Genomic DNA, 16065 nt, shown 5'->3' on the forward strand with positions numbered 1-16065 from the left:
ACAAAACCAGCCATATGGGTAGATTTTTTGATATTGAGATTTATACATCATCCGAATCATCTGGAAATGAGCTTTCCTATTATAGGATAGGACAATATTTGGCAGAGATACTGTACAACTATTCTCTAATCTGAGGGTGCAAAAAAAATACTGAGAAAACCGCCTTTAAAGTTCTTAGCAATGCATATTACTACTGATCAAAATTAGGTTTTGATATATTAACGGTAGGAAATTTACAAAATATTTTCATGGAACATGATCTTTACTTAATATCTCAATGATTTTTGGCATAAAAGAAAAATCGATAATTTTGACCCATACAGTGTATTTTTTGCTATTGCTACAAATGAGAATAGTAAATGAAATACACATGAGAATAATTAGGTATGCAGTATATAAAATAAATGTAATATTACAGTTTACAGGCATGTAGATTGGCACGCATGTCTTGTACACTGTATTTTTTTTTATCAAAGTGATGATTCTGGGCATCAGTGCATGCTTTCAAAGACATAGTTTCACTTTAGTTCTCTGGTCTGAATGGCCTTACCAATCAGACATCAAGATGCAAAAAAAAACAGCAGCAAAACTGTGGAAAAAAAAATACAGCAACAAAACAATGTTTTACAGATCTTGAATCTATAGTTAAAAAATGTATAGTCTTGAACTGCTAAAATGTTAATATACCAACCTAGTGAGAGACTAAAATCTGTTTTGCAACTTTATCGTACACTGAAAAAAAAAATATTGGTGATAAAAAAGACACATGAGGAATCAAATTTCAACACACGTGGCTTTTCCACAAGCTGAGGTGAATGCTAACTAGTGTAATAAAAATACAGAACACCATCATGGTAACACACCACACTAATAACATTCAGTTAACAACATGAGATGGAACCTAAACGCTAGTATAAATAATAATTGATAAGAAAAACAACTTGCAGTTAAACAATTAACAGGTGCTTGCAGTCTTTCACCAATTGCAGTCATTTTTTACAATGTCCAAAATGCACCACAACCAATTGAAAAAAATAAATCCTGGTTTTCTTGATTGAGTATCACTGCCGGAGTACTCCTGCCCATCCCTACTACAGAGGCAGATCTCGACTCTGTGAAAGTAAGTGCATTGGGCGGATGAATCTGGCCTTTGAATACTGAGATGCAGGCTCTTCATTAGCAGCTGCAGGAGGCGGGTGAGGTAAGCAGTCGCCTTGACAAGTATACTAATTACTAGCGCGGAGCCGAAGCCGTGGAGCTCAGAGCCGGCCGAGCCGCAGCCCTGCTATCAGACGCAATCAGACGGAGGCAGATCAGTTCTGCCCCACTAACCCTGCGGGGAGCCCCAGCACATCAGCCCCGATCGCCAGCGCACCAGAGGCGGAGGAAATAAACACGAGCGCCGCCGCTCCCCAGTTCTCTGCGTGCCGACGAGAGGAGGATGGGTTTAAAGAAGTAAATATGAAAATCAAATGAGGGCTTTAGGCAGCCGCAGAGATTTGCAGAGCTGTCCTCTGGCGTCTAACGGCCTCATCCATCACGGCCCGCAAGTAGTCAATTCCTCTAGTATCTGTAAATGTTTTTAGATATTAGCCAATTTATATGCTCCCAGATTCATCATGGAAAATCAGCTTTAGCAGGGGCGCATTATCAGCCAGCGCCTCTCGCGCGCATCATGAAGTTTGATGTACGACGGCGTTTGCGAGGCGACGGCTTACGCCGAGGAGGAGGGGGGCGTCTTGATTATAAGCGTAAGAAGGCGGCTTTTTAATTAATAAACAAACTCCGGAGCTCATCAGCGTCAGAGGCGATAACGATTGTCATCCGTTATTTTTTTTACGACGATCGACCCTCGACACGCGCTGCCTTCTAATGAGCTTCCGTCCGCTTTTTCTTTTGGAGTCTGATAATGGCCTGCTGGAGAGCGAGCGGAGGTTGCGTGGCTGTCCGCCGGCCCATTCGTCATTTCATCAGAGGTTGTTAAAGGTGGCTGTGTTTTTGGTAAACAGCGCTTCCCTGCTCCTGAATAACTCCAGGCGGAGGACGTCTTTCCTCTTTAATATTTCCCTCCTCAGATAAGGACGCCTCAGTCGGGAATTTATGTCGACACGGGACAATTACATTAAATTCGTGGTGTGTTTACAGTGTCGTGTGGCGCGTGCGGAGGCGTTTTTAATAAATGTATGGCGATGCCTGTGTCTGTGATGCGCGCGCATCTTCGGCTCTGTCGTTATTTACTGCGCCGTTTGCGCGCTGCGGATCCGCCGCTGCAAATGGCATTACGGCCCGTGATGAATGAGCGTTAGAGTAAACTCATTTTAAAAGCGGCCTGATTTATTAGCTCTCTGGCCTCCATTTTCATCAGGTCAGTGCTTGGCTGAAACCCCACAATGTCAGTCGCAAGGTCACCCTCCTTTTACGATTCTTCTTAACCCCATCGCTCAGGAGATGGAGGAAAAGGCCCTGGGACGGTCGGACGGGCCGGCCATTCGAGGCAGGTGGTGTTGTGTGATGTGTGAAATGCGACGGTGGTCAACCTCCAATTACGAGTCCTGGTAAGACAAGGCCTTTAATGGCTGCTGCTTGCCTTCGGGGAGCTCTATTACACACTGCTGTTTTGCAGGACCAGCATCAAATCTATAAAAGTACCATTAAGAGGAAAAAATCAATCAAAATGCCATTAAAGTGGAATAAGTTGCCAATATTGCTGATGTGGTTGCGGCTTCTTTGATTTTCCCTCAGATTATTAGGCGCAGCGGCGTAGTGACTTTGTTAAGGGAAACGAGTGTTGTTGGGGAGTAATATGTCTCCCGGCTTCATAAAGTTTGCGGCCTCATATTTCCCGCTTTATTGATTATCCATTATCATTTGTCATGAGGTGTCCTAACTCAAGGGGAAATATAGCTCTCTTCATTGCCGAGCGGAGCGCCGGAGCAGCGTATGGATCTGCGTGTGAAGGTAGCAATCTCGGAGAAAAATGAGCTGAAAAACAAGGCGCCGCCGGTGCACAGGACTGCTGACTTGGCTTTGTTCTCTCTTGCTCACGTCCTCTTTCAGCGGGAGGATGAAAAAGATAACGCCCGTCGTTTGTTCTTCTCTCGCGCTAGGGTTTTGACGTTGCGACAAGGAGAGAAAGAGACCTCGGAGATGCAACCAAGAGGGAGGATTGTGTGTTTGTGTGCGGCTGGATACCGATGACAGGACTGTGTAATGAGAGCCTAAAGAGCTCACGTCTCAGGGTTGGCGTCCATTGGGTTGGAGCCTTCGTCTTGTGGTCTCAATCTCAAGGAAGTACGGAGCCTTCATCCTCAGAGAAAACAGCTAAAAGAACAAAGGTGTCCAATAAAGGTTCTTTATTGGCATTTGTGTAAACAAAAAAGGGTTCTAAAGATAAGATGGTGTATTTGGGAAACTGGTTTTGTTTGAAAAGTATTTTTGTTTCTGGTTTGGTTACGCAAATGGCAAAGAACTTTCGCACCTCGTGGTTTTTAAACTCTTAAAAATAAAATTTCTTTATTAAAATTGATCATTCCATGAAGAACCTTCAACACCCATGGAATCCTTCTACAGGTTCTCTATAGAGGAATAATGTTCTTTAGATTATTAAAATGTTCTTTACACTAAAAAAGTGGTTATTTTGAGAACTAAACACTTGAAGGTTATTTGGTAGACCAAACATGGTTCTTCTATGGCATTGCTGTTGAAACACCTTTTAGAACCTTTATTTTTAAAAGTATATAATAAAATATTGGTGATTATATTCAGAATACATGGCTATTTTTGACTGGCTTTCATTGGAGGACTATGCTTTTTAGAAACATGCTAACCAAACCTTGACTACCTTCATATAAAAAATATAAGCCCCTGGTCTGGGTCTGGGTTTATGGTCTCCACGCTCCAGTTTCCAGTGTTTTAATGACCTCAACCACAGATTGCAGCAGCTGCAGAACTACTGCACAAAGTATTTTAAACAAATGTGCCAACATTTCTCTATATAGGCAGTTAATTAGAATAGCCAACCTCATTTTTGGACTGAGTGTGCTGATCGGGGTCTGGTCTTGTCTCTGGTAGGGTTCTGGTCTAGTTGGAGATGTAGAAGTTGGCCAATAATAATGGAGGTCATTTACACGCAGGAGTTTTAAAGCAACAATTGCATGGATCACAAAAAATGGTCTTGGAAATCAAAAAGATGACTGTTTATGGCACAAACTTTGATGAGCATTATAGGCAAAGTGTAACATATCATTTATTTCACATCACTGTCTATTTGAACTGAACTAGGCCTATTTTCCTATTGTGACGCAGTCGCTCTCATATGGATATATCATTAGAATGACACACAATGATTCAAACCATTAAATCTGAATATGTTTGAAAATGATGGATTTTGTGTTGGAGTAATAGGGAATCAATCCAAGGGCTTGTGGGCTGATTTATAATGTTAGTACAGCATGAATGTAGTGAGACATGCAGAATATCGCAGCTCATCCACACCCAACCTCTGTATGTTCGTATCACAGAGATACCGCAGGTGTAAGAGCTGTGTGTTCATTGATACCTGCACAGATGAACTCTGGACTTTGATCTGGAAATGTCTAATGCATGTGTTTCTGCTCGCTCTTCTCTCTCCATCAGCAGCTTCCAGACACGTCCTCAACAACATGCTGCGCGAGCCGTATTTAATTCCGGACCTGCTGTTAGCGAAGCACGTCGAGCAGGTACCAGCACTGAACTAACATCATTTGTTTCTTCCATTGAACACAAACTAAGATCTTTAGCAGAATCTGTGTTAAAGGAGTAGTTCACTTCCAGAACAAAAATGTACAGATAATGTACTCAACCCCTTGTCATCCAAGATGTTCATGTCTTTCTTTCTTCAGTCTTAAGGAAATTGTTTTTTGAGTAACATTTCAGGATTTCTCTATACTGCCCTACAAAGGCAAAGTGCAGTAACTACGCCAACACTGAAACTGAGAAAAATGCCTTTAAAGTTTTTACACCATATTTTATATTATATTAGTTTGGATTGGGTAATTACTGCGATTTTGATTTCTCTGAAACGGGACAAAATTGAACCAGGAGACTTTGCCACAAGACAAAACAGTTGTCACAAAGCCCATTTTAAATTTTAACTCAGTTTGGACCAAATGTGTAGTTACTGCACTTTGCCTTTGGAGGGCAGTATAAATGATGGACTTCTATGGTGCCCGTAGAAGTTTGAACTTCCAAAATGCAGCTCTAAAGGGCTCTAAACGATCCCAGCTGAGGAAAAAAGTGTCTTATCTAGCAAAACGATCGGTTATATTCTAAGAAAAAATTACAATTGATATACTTTTTAACCTCAAATGCTCATCTTGTCTAGCTCTGTGTGTAGAGATTAAAAAGTATATAAATTATAAATGGTTTTAGAAAATAACTGATTGTTTCGCTAGATAAGACACCTCTTCCTCGGCTGGGATCAATTAGAGCTCTTTGAAGCTGCATTTAAACTGCGTTTTGGAAGTTCAAACTCAGGGCACCATAGAAGTCTATTATATGGAGAGAAATCCTGAAATGTTTTCCTCAGAAAATATGATTTTTTTACGACTGAAGAAAGAAAGACATGAACATCTTGGATAACTAGGGGGTGAGTACAATATCTGTACATTTTTGTTCTGAAAGTAAATTACTCCTTTAATTTCTAAAATGTTCTCTTGTGAATCCATCTCTAGTCTGAATAATCTGCTGATACGGTGGCGTGTGGTCATGCAGCAGTGCATGATGGGTGTTTGTAATGGATGCTGAGGGCCCGTCCCCTCCTGACTGTAATATTTCTTCCCTCTTTTCAGTGCACAGTAAATGACTGCTGTTATGGACCGCTGGTCGACTGCATCAAACAGTATCCTTCCCATAAAACTTTAAGCCTGAAATTGACGAGGCGCTATTCACAGGGACGAGATGTGCCGAGCTTCACCTGACATAAAAGTTACGCTCGAGGAGGTGTGTGTGTGTGTGTGTGTGTGTGTGTGTGTGTGAGTGTGTGTGTGTGTGTGTGTGTGAGTGAGTGTGTGTGAGTGTGTGTGTGTGTGTTCTATATGCCGCTCTGTGTTCACTGTGTCATCCAGTGTTCCACATCAAACAGCCTTCACTTCCTGTGTGTGTGTTTGAGTTCCTCACATATGCATTCTTAAAAATAAAGGTGCTTTAAAAGGTTCTTCACAGCGATGCCATAGGAAAAACATTTTTGGTTCCACAAAGAACCATTCATTCAAATCTCTTTTTTACCTTTTTATATTCTGAAGAACCTTCTTTCGCCACAAAGAACCTTTTGTGAAACAGAAAGGTTCTTCAGATGTTAAAGATTCTTTATGGAACCATTTAGACAAAAAAACATGGCATCGTTTCAATTTATCATCGTAAGGAATATTTCCTATTTATTTCCCTTTCAGCATGTTCTATTCAGTAAATCTCACAGAATCCTGATGATTTCAGCACTTCGATTTATTTATTTTTGGCTTTTTGATATTATATTAGCACAACACTTCTCTTGTGTTTTTTGTCCGACCTAATCCTTTGTAATCTAAACAGCTAATATTGGCCGTTTTGGCTTCAAGTAAGATTTCTTTGCGCAGTGTCCGATGTTTAATAAGCAGCCACATCTGAAATCCTGTACTATTTCAATAAGATTAATTTATATAGAATTTATGGTCACATATTAGGTGGCCTTAACTACTATGTACTTACATCAGAAAATAAGTACAATGTGTACTTATTGTGCATAATGTTTGTAAAAACAAACGTGTACACATATATGTACACAATAAGTGTATTGTATCAAATGATCGATTTGTGTATAGTACATAGCAGTTAAGGACACCTAATATAAAGTGGGACCTCTTTTTTCAGTTTTTAATTTAAATGTTAATTAAATAATTAATTAAAGTTAAATACATCATCCATGATGACTGTGACTGTCTTTAACACTCAGTAGACTACTTTTTTTTTTTTTTTTGCTAAAAAATTAAACCATTTATTGAACACACACACAATCTTACAAAAAAATGGTTGTTGTTTTGTTTTTTTAAATAATTTTGATCCATCAAGCTATTATAGCACATAGAGTGAGATTATAGAAGAGAAAACAGCTTGGTTTTATTCAGAGACCCAAACTGGAATAAAAATAAATAAATTTGAAAAATGTAAAAAAAAAAAAAAAAAAAAACAGATGTTTATAACAGTACAGCAGATACTGACATAAAATGATGTAAATAGCAGGAGTGACTCTATATCTCCAATAATATGTCTTAGTAAGATGGGATTGAAATGATCCAAACATATAATGCAATGCAATCCAATGATGATTGAGAGATGAACAAAAGAACATTCCTCAAAATATGTGAGATGTTTTGGAGGCTCGAGAAGATCATTCCTCCACTGAGGAACAGTGAAAGTAAAGCTTCTGGAAACAAATGTTTCTCCAAATGTCCTGATGATCAGATTTGAGACAAAAAAATGATTAATGGAAAATCAAGTAAAGTCAAGCTGCTTCAGTCCAGTTTGGGAATATGGAATATGACTACAGTTATTCTGACATTTACTTGATAAAAATGAGTCAAGATTTGACAGCAAAAACACACACGAAGCACCAGCTAAAGGAGGACGTTTGTACAATTACTCTAAAAGACCTTTTACTGGATAAACAACTCTAAACTATCAATCAGACAACAGAAGGCATGGAGTAGATTGAGTGTGGAACAGATTTAACAGCCTAGTTTGGTCATGCTGATCATTTAGAGATCTTAGAAATGTGTTTCAAATGTGATACAGTTGCTTTATAAGTTTTGTAAGAGACACCGAAATCAGGTTTGTGCTGTTGTAGATCACATATGCCTCTCGACCTATCTCTCTCTCTCTGTGTGTGTGTGTGTGTGTGTGTGTGTGTGTGTGTGTGTGTGTGTGTGTGTGTGTGTGTGTGTGTGTGTGTGTGTGTGTGTGTGTGTGTGTGTGTGTGTGTGTGTGTGTGTGTGTGTGTGTGTGTGTGTGTGTGTGTGTGTGTGTGTGTGTGTGTGTGTGTGTGTGTGTGTGTAGTCGGGGGTGAAGGGTCACAGTGTTTCTCTGTCTGTGGTCACTCATCCTCATCCCTCCACTCTTTCTGTGTTTCTGCAGCTCTTTTCACGCGTCAGCATTCATTCACCCTCTACATCTGCTCCGGTTCATCATGTCGCCCTCCAGAACCGCCCCGTGACACACAGACACCCATCAAACCATGAGCACAGCCGGCGATACGCCCTACAAACACAACTCTTCAGCACTGTATCGTCCTAATGTTTAGGCTGAATGTGTTATATACGCTGTTATACTATGGGGCTGTTGAATGCTTGAATCTGATTGGCTGACGAACATTTTAAGGTGTGCATTATTTTCAGGGAAACACATGGCCAATAAAGTTCCAGGCAGGTCTTAACCGCATTACGTGTTCATATCACTTCACCTCACGATTTCAGAGATATCAAAGGTCCTTACAGCCTAAAACAGCAAAGTAACCAATACCCACAACAACACTGGCCAAACAAATAAATCCAGTAAACAAGAGGATAAAAACGACTGATTCCCAGATAGCACACGTACGTCTACAAGATGTCTGTTAAAGATTTCTTGATCTGGAAAGCATCTGCTGTGTACAAACATCTGACAGACGTCTATAAGATGTCAGTTTTACATACGTTCTAAATCATAAACATCTTAAAGACATCTAATAGACGTCTTTATGACATCTGATAGGAATCGTCCAATAGATGTATTGCAAATGAACGTCTCTGAGATGTACGTGTGCTATCAGGGTTATTTCCATTTTATTTGCAGCAAAATTATGCTTTATTATGTATGCACATACTATATTTCACACATACAGTTGGCATACATATTAACATGCACGCTAATGTTATTAGTGCTACTCTGATGATTAACAACTTAAAAACGACATATTTCTCACAAGTGAGGTAACAACAGCGCAAAATCAAAATGAACTTAAATTTTCACTATTAACATTGTGTCCTAACTACTTTTTGCCCCTGCAAAATCCTTTAATGCACTGCAAACCGTTGATTATCCCTTACAAATTCAATGGCCCGTCGTCAGTTTTTCCTTGACAAAAACACCTTGATACACAGAGACCATAGCAACACCCTGGCAACCATTTGGAACATTCTAGCAACACCCTAGCAACCACTCAGAGCACCCTATCACTGTAATGTTGAGCTAAGCACAGATGCCCGTGTTGAGTGTTTCGGTCTGTGATGTTACATTCACTCCTGATATTGCAACAAACACACATTCCTCTGCTGTTGCCACAGCAACCTCGCTCAGCTGTCTCAGTGTTTCCGTGGCAACCGTGCACAGGTAACACTTAGAAGCGGGCTTGTGAAAGTTGACCATCCCACTTCTCATTTTCACACCATTATTCCCCTGAGCACACAAACTAAAGTTTGGTGGAGTTGGTTTGCAGTTTGTCCTTAACCGTGTTCCCACAGTGCCATCGGTCTGGAGCACGAAGACATGCTACGAGACAAACTTAGAGAGAGGAACCTGTCCTTTTTAGGTAAGCCTCCGTCCTCTCACAAGTAAATAATGGTAATCTTGTTTTGTTTTGTTTCCCTCTATAAGTGAAATTGATCAAGTTTATAAGTAACTGCAAAATCAGCATTCTCAAACTGAGGTCAACTGAAACTGCATCTGTTACCCATTTTGGCATCATTTTTGTTTGTTGTATTAAATTTGTTCTGACTCATTTTTATGTATATTAGCCATTCTACAGAATTGGTCCAAAGCCAGAGTCTGAAACGTCTTAAATGTCTTTTTCCAAAAATGTATGCAAGTTGTATAATATCCAATACACATTTCTAGTAATTGTGCAGTTAATTCTCATATTGCATTTTCAGAAAGTTTTAGAATATTTTTGCCCTTCCTAAATTTGCCTCTATCGAAACACAGTGATATATAAATTATTTGGAACAATTATATTGACCTATTAAGATTTTGCTTACATCTGCATTGTATTTTTTATTTATTTATTTATTTATTGTGTTTTATTAAACATTTTTCCAAGATAAATTAATAACAGGTACCTTTTTAACAAAATTTTAAAGTGTGATATTGGAGCTGTGTTGTTTGTTTTAATCCAATCTTACTTTGCAAAAGGCACTGATTATTTCATTAGAATCCAAAAACTATCATAACATCACTATCATATCTTACTTGATAATTCGGTATTCTTTTTTTTTTTTTTTTTTTGACAAAACATTCCAGCACATTTTCTGTATTGATAGTAATGTTTCAGTAGCAACCACATCACATTACTGAATTGTAACCCACGTACTGAAACATATTAAAATAGTTCTTTAGTACTAGTAAAATTGTGTCTATTTCCCCCAAATATGAGGACTGTGTATTTTAATTTTGTCACTACCAAAACAATAATGATATGTTTTGGTCGTGACTGTTTCAGTAGTGACAAATTCATGGAATAACACCCAAAAAATCACTACTGAAACTCCAAATGTTTCGTTAGTGGCACTTTTTTTTTTTTTTTGCATATAGTTTCATAATTTACAAAGAAAATATACAATTTTTTTTTTTTTAACCTAACTTTATAAAAGAATCAAAAATATACTTTTAATAAAACAGCAATGGAAAAAAAATACAGAAATTATTTTAATAACAGTTTCTTAAATTGAAATGCATGGGTTAGTGTTCGAGACAGCCACCTCCCAATTGAAAGTACCCACTAAATGATGATTTCATATATATTAAGCTGATATTTTAAATATTTTGTGGGTTTTAATAGATAATAGGGTCTTACTAAACATCTAAGATTTGATTACTTAAATGTTCTTAAATGTGTTTTTTGGTTGTGCGACAGCAGTTTGCACCAGTTTTGTAGAATGTCCCAAATACTGTACACTATAATGTCTGCTGTGTTTTATTGAGTTTATTACCCTTTAATGACTCATGATTTTGAAGTTTAGTTGGTGTGGTGTGTTTCTTGAGCATCGGTGGTCAGCATCACCCGGCAGTAAAGGCTGAGGTGTGAAATGAGTGAGTTCTGACCCGACCGAGGGCGTTTGGGCTCGTGGGTCACAGCGGCCTGATAAATGGGTTGGAGATGAGCTCTGCAGCAGCTGAGACAGCTCATTAATTCTAATCAAAGGTGATGTACAAAGATGATCTGCCCCGCGTGACCATGTCAACAGACCCGACACAAAGCCCTCGCCCCTCACGCCCCCCTCACGCCCCCCTCACGCCCTACAGCGGTTCAGCCTGACTGGACGCGGAGAGGTCGAATGACCCGCTCGTGTGATTTAATGGAGAAATCAGGTGTTTCACCAGGACTCAAGGACAATGGCTGAGGTTGCTCTAGCGCTGATATAATACACCGACCTCTCACCCTCCATCAGCACAGACACTGAAGAGACGTTTGTGCAGCGCCAGCAAACACTGCAGAGATCCTCTGTCTGCCAAAGCCGTCTGTGTCTTTACTCTCTTCAGACCACTTGGCTTTAGTTGCACTGAGCGAGGCACACATGAGCCTTCACTGGATACCTGCTGCTTGGTTTTAAAGGGATAGAATCAGAGAGTATCAGTTTCACCAAATACATTTTATAAAACATACGGTCACTTTCAGAGCTAAAAACATCCCTCCCAGTTAAAAAAACAGCAATTACTAAAACTAAACTGCACAGAAATGACACATTCTGGACATCTGTGAACTCTCTGATGTCAGAACAAAGTCAATCTACTACAGTGTAATGCATCATTTCCCTTGAACAGGGTACAAACTACTGATGAACATGATATTAACCCTGTTTAATCCTGAATTTTTCCCAGACATGAAACTATTCAAATCATGTGTCATTACTAACCCTTTGAAATAATCAATAATTATTTAGAATTTTTGTGTGAAAATTGTGTTTTATAGTCGGTCACAATTGTGAGTGGTGGGATAATGTGTATAAAATAAACGTATTTCTGCAGTCATAAAAATGGTTGTATATCTTAGCCCAGCTATTTGAAACTCTTTGATCACGTTCTAGGCTTACTAATATGCATTAAAAACCCTTATACAACATTGAAAGGAATACTGAGATAAAAGACTAAAAATAATCATCAACGCATTTCAAAATTGTTACTTTATTGTAACATATATCATCCAATTGTTACATTAGTGCTACCAGTATTGCAACATTAACAATATTGATGTTGCAACAACATTGTAACTTATTTGTAACATTTGAACTTTTTATTTAGTGCAATATTTTATCATTGCAACATTTTAGTGTGGTTTGTTGTAAATGAACCTTTGTGCAAAAACAAAGATTGTTAAACAGCCCTTTAATGTGTTTTCCACACAGATGAGAACCAGCTCCGTGCTAAGGGCTACGACAAAACCCCTGACATCATTCTGGAGGTGCCCATAGGTGAGATCTGTTCATCTGATACTGGCTTTATTTACTTACTGATTATTAAAAAAAGATGATTCTAAACCAATAACCCGGTCAGTCCACAGTGACGAGCAATTGGCTGATATCATTAACTCTAAATTTGATTAGACTTTTGTTCACAGATGTCGTTTCAAATTAGTTTTGCATGAAAATAATCTGCCATTTTACATACAAAACAAAGCGGACTAAAAATGGCATGTTTTTGTCCTGCAGTGGTAGACTAATCACACTCGCTTTCTGTTTAAACACTGCTAGTTTGTAGTAAACCTACTTTACTAACTCTGTGTTGTTCCGCAGCTGTTGATGGTCATATAGTTCACTGGATTGAGAGCAAAGCTTCATTTGGAGACGACCACAGCCATCACACTTACCTGAACGAGCAGTTCTGGAGCTACTGCAACAGGTCAGACCACAAAACCCAATCAGACATGATCACTACACATCAACAACAGCACCAGAACATGAGCTGATCACCAGAGAAACTACTTTCCTTCACTCACATTGATTGTTAATTTAAAAAAACACAATATTCATTCTACATCATCATGATCTCACTGTACAGCAAAAAGGTTATCTTACACTAAAACTAAAGATTTAAGGCGAGACACTGCAGGTGAATAGGGTGAAATTAACTAATAGTAACTGCCTGTATTACCCAGTTGATTGATTATATTGATGACTGCAAACTTTTTTGTATTACAAGTTTTCTAAAATGTTAGTTTAAATATGCAAATGAGACATTATTTACTGAAATATGCATTAATTTGCATACATTCCTAGTACAAAAGTCTAATCACTGGATGAAAATTCTTGTTAATTTTTTTTTTTTTTTGACAAATTAGAGTCAAATGTTTTTACATCTCATTTTTGTCACTCCATAGTTCAGAAAATACTTAGACAATTTTTGGGGATTTAAAATGTTGTATATAATCAAGCTAATTATATATGAACAAATCCCTCTGTAAAAAACCTTCAGAATATAGACAGGAATAAAAATGTAAAGTTTGGTGTGTGTAAGTGCTGCTGAAGTGGAGATTTATGGCTCAGTGTAGGAGAAAAAAACTCATGGCCTTTAAAAATATGTATTGTAATTGAAATCTATTGACACAAATAGACAAAGAGCTATAAAAGAAACACTTAATGTTGTCTTTTGGATGTTTTCTTTCCACTAGTCTGAAAAAACACTTTATGAAAAAACAAAAACCCAAAATCTCAAACTTGACAGGTGCATGAAAAAACTGTTTTTGTCTGCTGTGTCTCCCCTTAACACTTGTGAACTGAGGTAATATAATACAAAGGATAAATATTAAACATGAAAACAAAAGCATTTTTGCAAAACTGGTCTTTTACGTCACTGATTCCTTAACTGTAACTATTAAAACTGGACTAAAATAAAATATTAAAACTACTAAAATGTAAAAACATTTAAAAAGCGGACATCTGTCTATTAAAGCTGCAGTCCATAACAATTTGTGTTCAAAATGTACTAAATTATATAATACATCATGAATCCATTTCTCAAACAGTGTTTTTCGCATATCTCTCAAATCACTACAGTACACTTATAATACTTTTTTATTTTCGGATTATTTCAGGCTGGTTCTAGTAGGAACTACTGCAGAGTAGCGCAGTACCTATGTGATTTGTCATAGACATAAACGAGAGAAGTAGCAACAAATGCAAAGTTTTTCACCAAGATGCATGTAGTTCTGTTTATTAAAATTAAACTCTTTCAAATCCTGTTCATTTTGAATTAGTTTGATGACAGTATTAAATGCAGAACTGTAATAGTCTTATTCTGTGTGAATGTCTTCAGCACTTAGAGTTAGGGCTGTCAGGGTTAGGGTTGCGAAGGGGTGGAAAATTTCCGGTAAATTTCCGTAACCTTTCCAAAAATCCCTGCAAGAGTCCAAAAAATCCTGGAAAGATTCAGATTTTCTGGAATGTTTCTGAAATTTACTGGAAATTTTTTTTTTTCACCTTTTTGCAATTCTAGTTAGGGTTAGTACGGTTAGGCTTACTTTCAATTTTATACAACACACACGTTTCAAGCCAGTTCCTCTGTCTTTTGCCTTAGTGTGCCAGAAGTAAATAGCAGTCTTATATTTCCAAACATTTCTTTTGCACATGTTGTTATAAATCAGTTATAATTCATTCTTTTTCAGTGAGGGATTTCACAAATATCTGATTAATATTACAACAAACACTAAATCTTTTCTGAAACGTGTGTGTGTGTGTGTGTGTGTGTGTGTGTGTGTGTGTGTGTGTGTGTGTGTGTGTGTGTGTGTGTGTGTGTGTGTGTGTGTGTGTGTGTGTGTGTGTGTGTGTGTGTGTGTGTGTGTGTGTGTGTGTGTGTGTGTGCTGGGTACTGGTATTCCCAACATTATAAGGACTAAACGTCCTTGTGGGTACATTTTTAAATTTTTTTGGTCCCCATGGGGAAACAAGCTTAGAAATCACACAGAATTAAAGGGGTCATCGGGTGCAAAACTAACTTTTACATGTTGCTTTATCATTAATGTGTGTTGGTAGTTTGTGAACACAACCACCCTACAATGATTAAAATCCACCCGTGGTATTTTTTTTATCTTTAAAAGTAATATCCCCTTTTCAAAATCAGTTCATTCTCAGCTTCTTGTCGTTGTGACGAAACACAGTTGATTGACATGAGCGTCTCACCTTAGCCCCGCCCTCACCGAGCTCAAACAGTCCCAATACGATCCTCATTGTGTGACTCAGGAGCAGAGGAAGACTCTAATTGAGCGATTGAGGTGTTCTGTTGTTGGATGTAATAATGAACACAGCAGTAGTCATTTACTCCCGACATCTGAGCTGCTGAAGACACAGAGGATTAACGTTACTTTCGTTTTTTAAAAGGAAAGCGCTGATCCCGATCTACATATGCATCTATGTTCGTGTGAATCGTTCCTGATGCAGCTTCACCCACAGCAGAAGTGAGGATAAGGGTTTTGTATGCATCTTTGCAAATGGCCTTTCTTAATAATGTGCTTGTTGACAAGTTCCACCGATAAACGCGGCTAAATGCGGCTAAAGTAAACATAATCCCAGAGAGGGGCGGGGCAAGCAGAGCTTGTGGCATTTAAAGGGGCCATGTCTTAAAATGAGCTGATATTTTGCAGAGCTGATTTTGACAAGGTAAAAGGGTGTTTTTTACACTACTATTGTGAATTTTTAACCAAAGTATATTATAGAATTTTTATTAAGACCCTACAGAATCATATGAACTTGTGGAAAATGGGCATCCGATGACCCCTTTAAGTGTTTTGATAATGTAAAAATGCCTATGTGAGGAGTAAGTTTAGGTGTAGGGTTAGGGTAAGAGAATAAAAAATACAGTTTGGACAGTAGAAAGACCATTACAGCTATGGAATGAATCCTTAATGACAATGCACCTTTAAATGATGCTTTTGGTTGAACATATTGGAGAACTTATAAATAAAATGAGTTATAAACAGAGCTACTGTAAACCGTCTCTACTAGCAGGTCCATGTTTAACCACTCAGTGTAACTAATACTCTTCAAGCTCTTGGGGGGAAATGAATGAACATGCTTCTATATGACTGAAAGC

The 16065-nt window shown here is 38.2% G+C and overlaps 1 protein-coding gene across 2 annotated transcripts in view; it reads left to right on the forward strand.

The window, feature by feature from the left end:
- Positions 1 to 16065, forward strand: part of cdin1 (CDAN1 interacting nuclease 1) — a 94407-nt gene that overhangs the window by 39221 nt on the left and 39121 nt on the right. The window contains exons 7-11 of one of the 2 annotated variants that reach the window (XM_073827369.1): positions 4636 to 4718; positions 5829 to 5878; positions 9510 to 9577; positions 12387 to 12452; positions 12774 to 12879. In XM_073827369.1, coding sequence (XP_073683470.1) covers positions 4636 to 4718; positions 5829 to 5878; positions 9510 to 9577; positions 12387 to 12452; positions 12774 to 12879 — 373 coding nt within the window. The remainder of the gene's footprint in view (positions 1 to 4635; positions 4719 to 5828; positions 5879 to 9509; positions 9578 to 12386; positions 12453 to 12773; positions 12880 to 16065) is intronic. The other variant, XM_073827370.1, reaches the window with a different exon arrangement.

This window comes from Garra rufa, chromosome 21 (assembly GCF_049309525.1).
Source record: "Garra rufa chromosome 21, GarRuf1.0, whole genome shotgun sequence".
Taxonomy (NCBI): domain Eukaryota; kingdom Metazoa; phylum Chordata; class Actinopteri; order Cypriniformes; family Cyprinidae; genus Garra; species Garra rufa.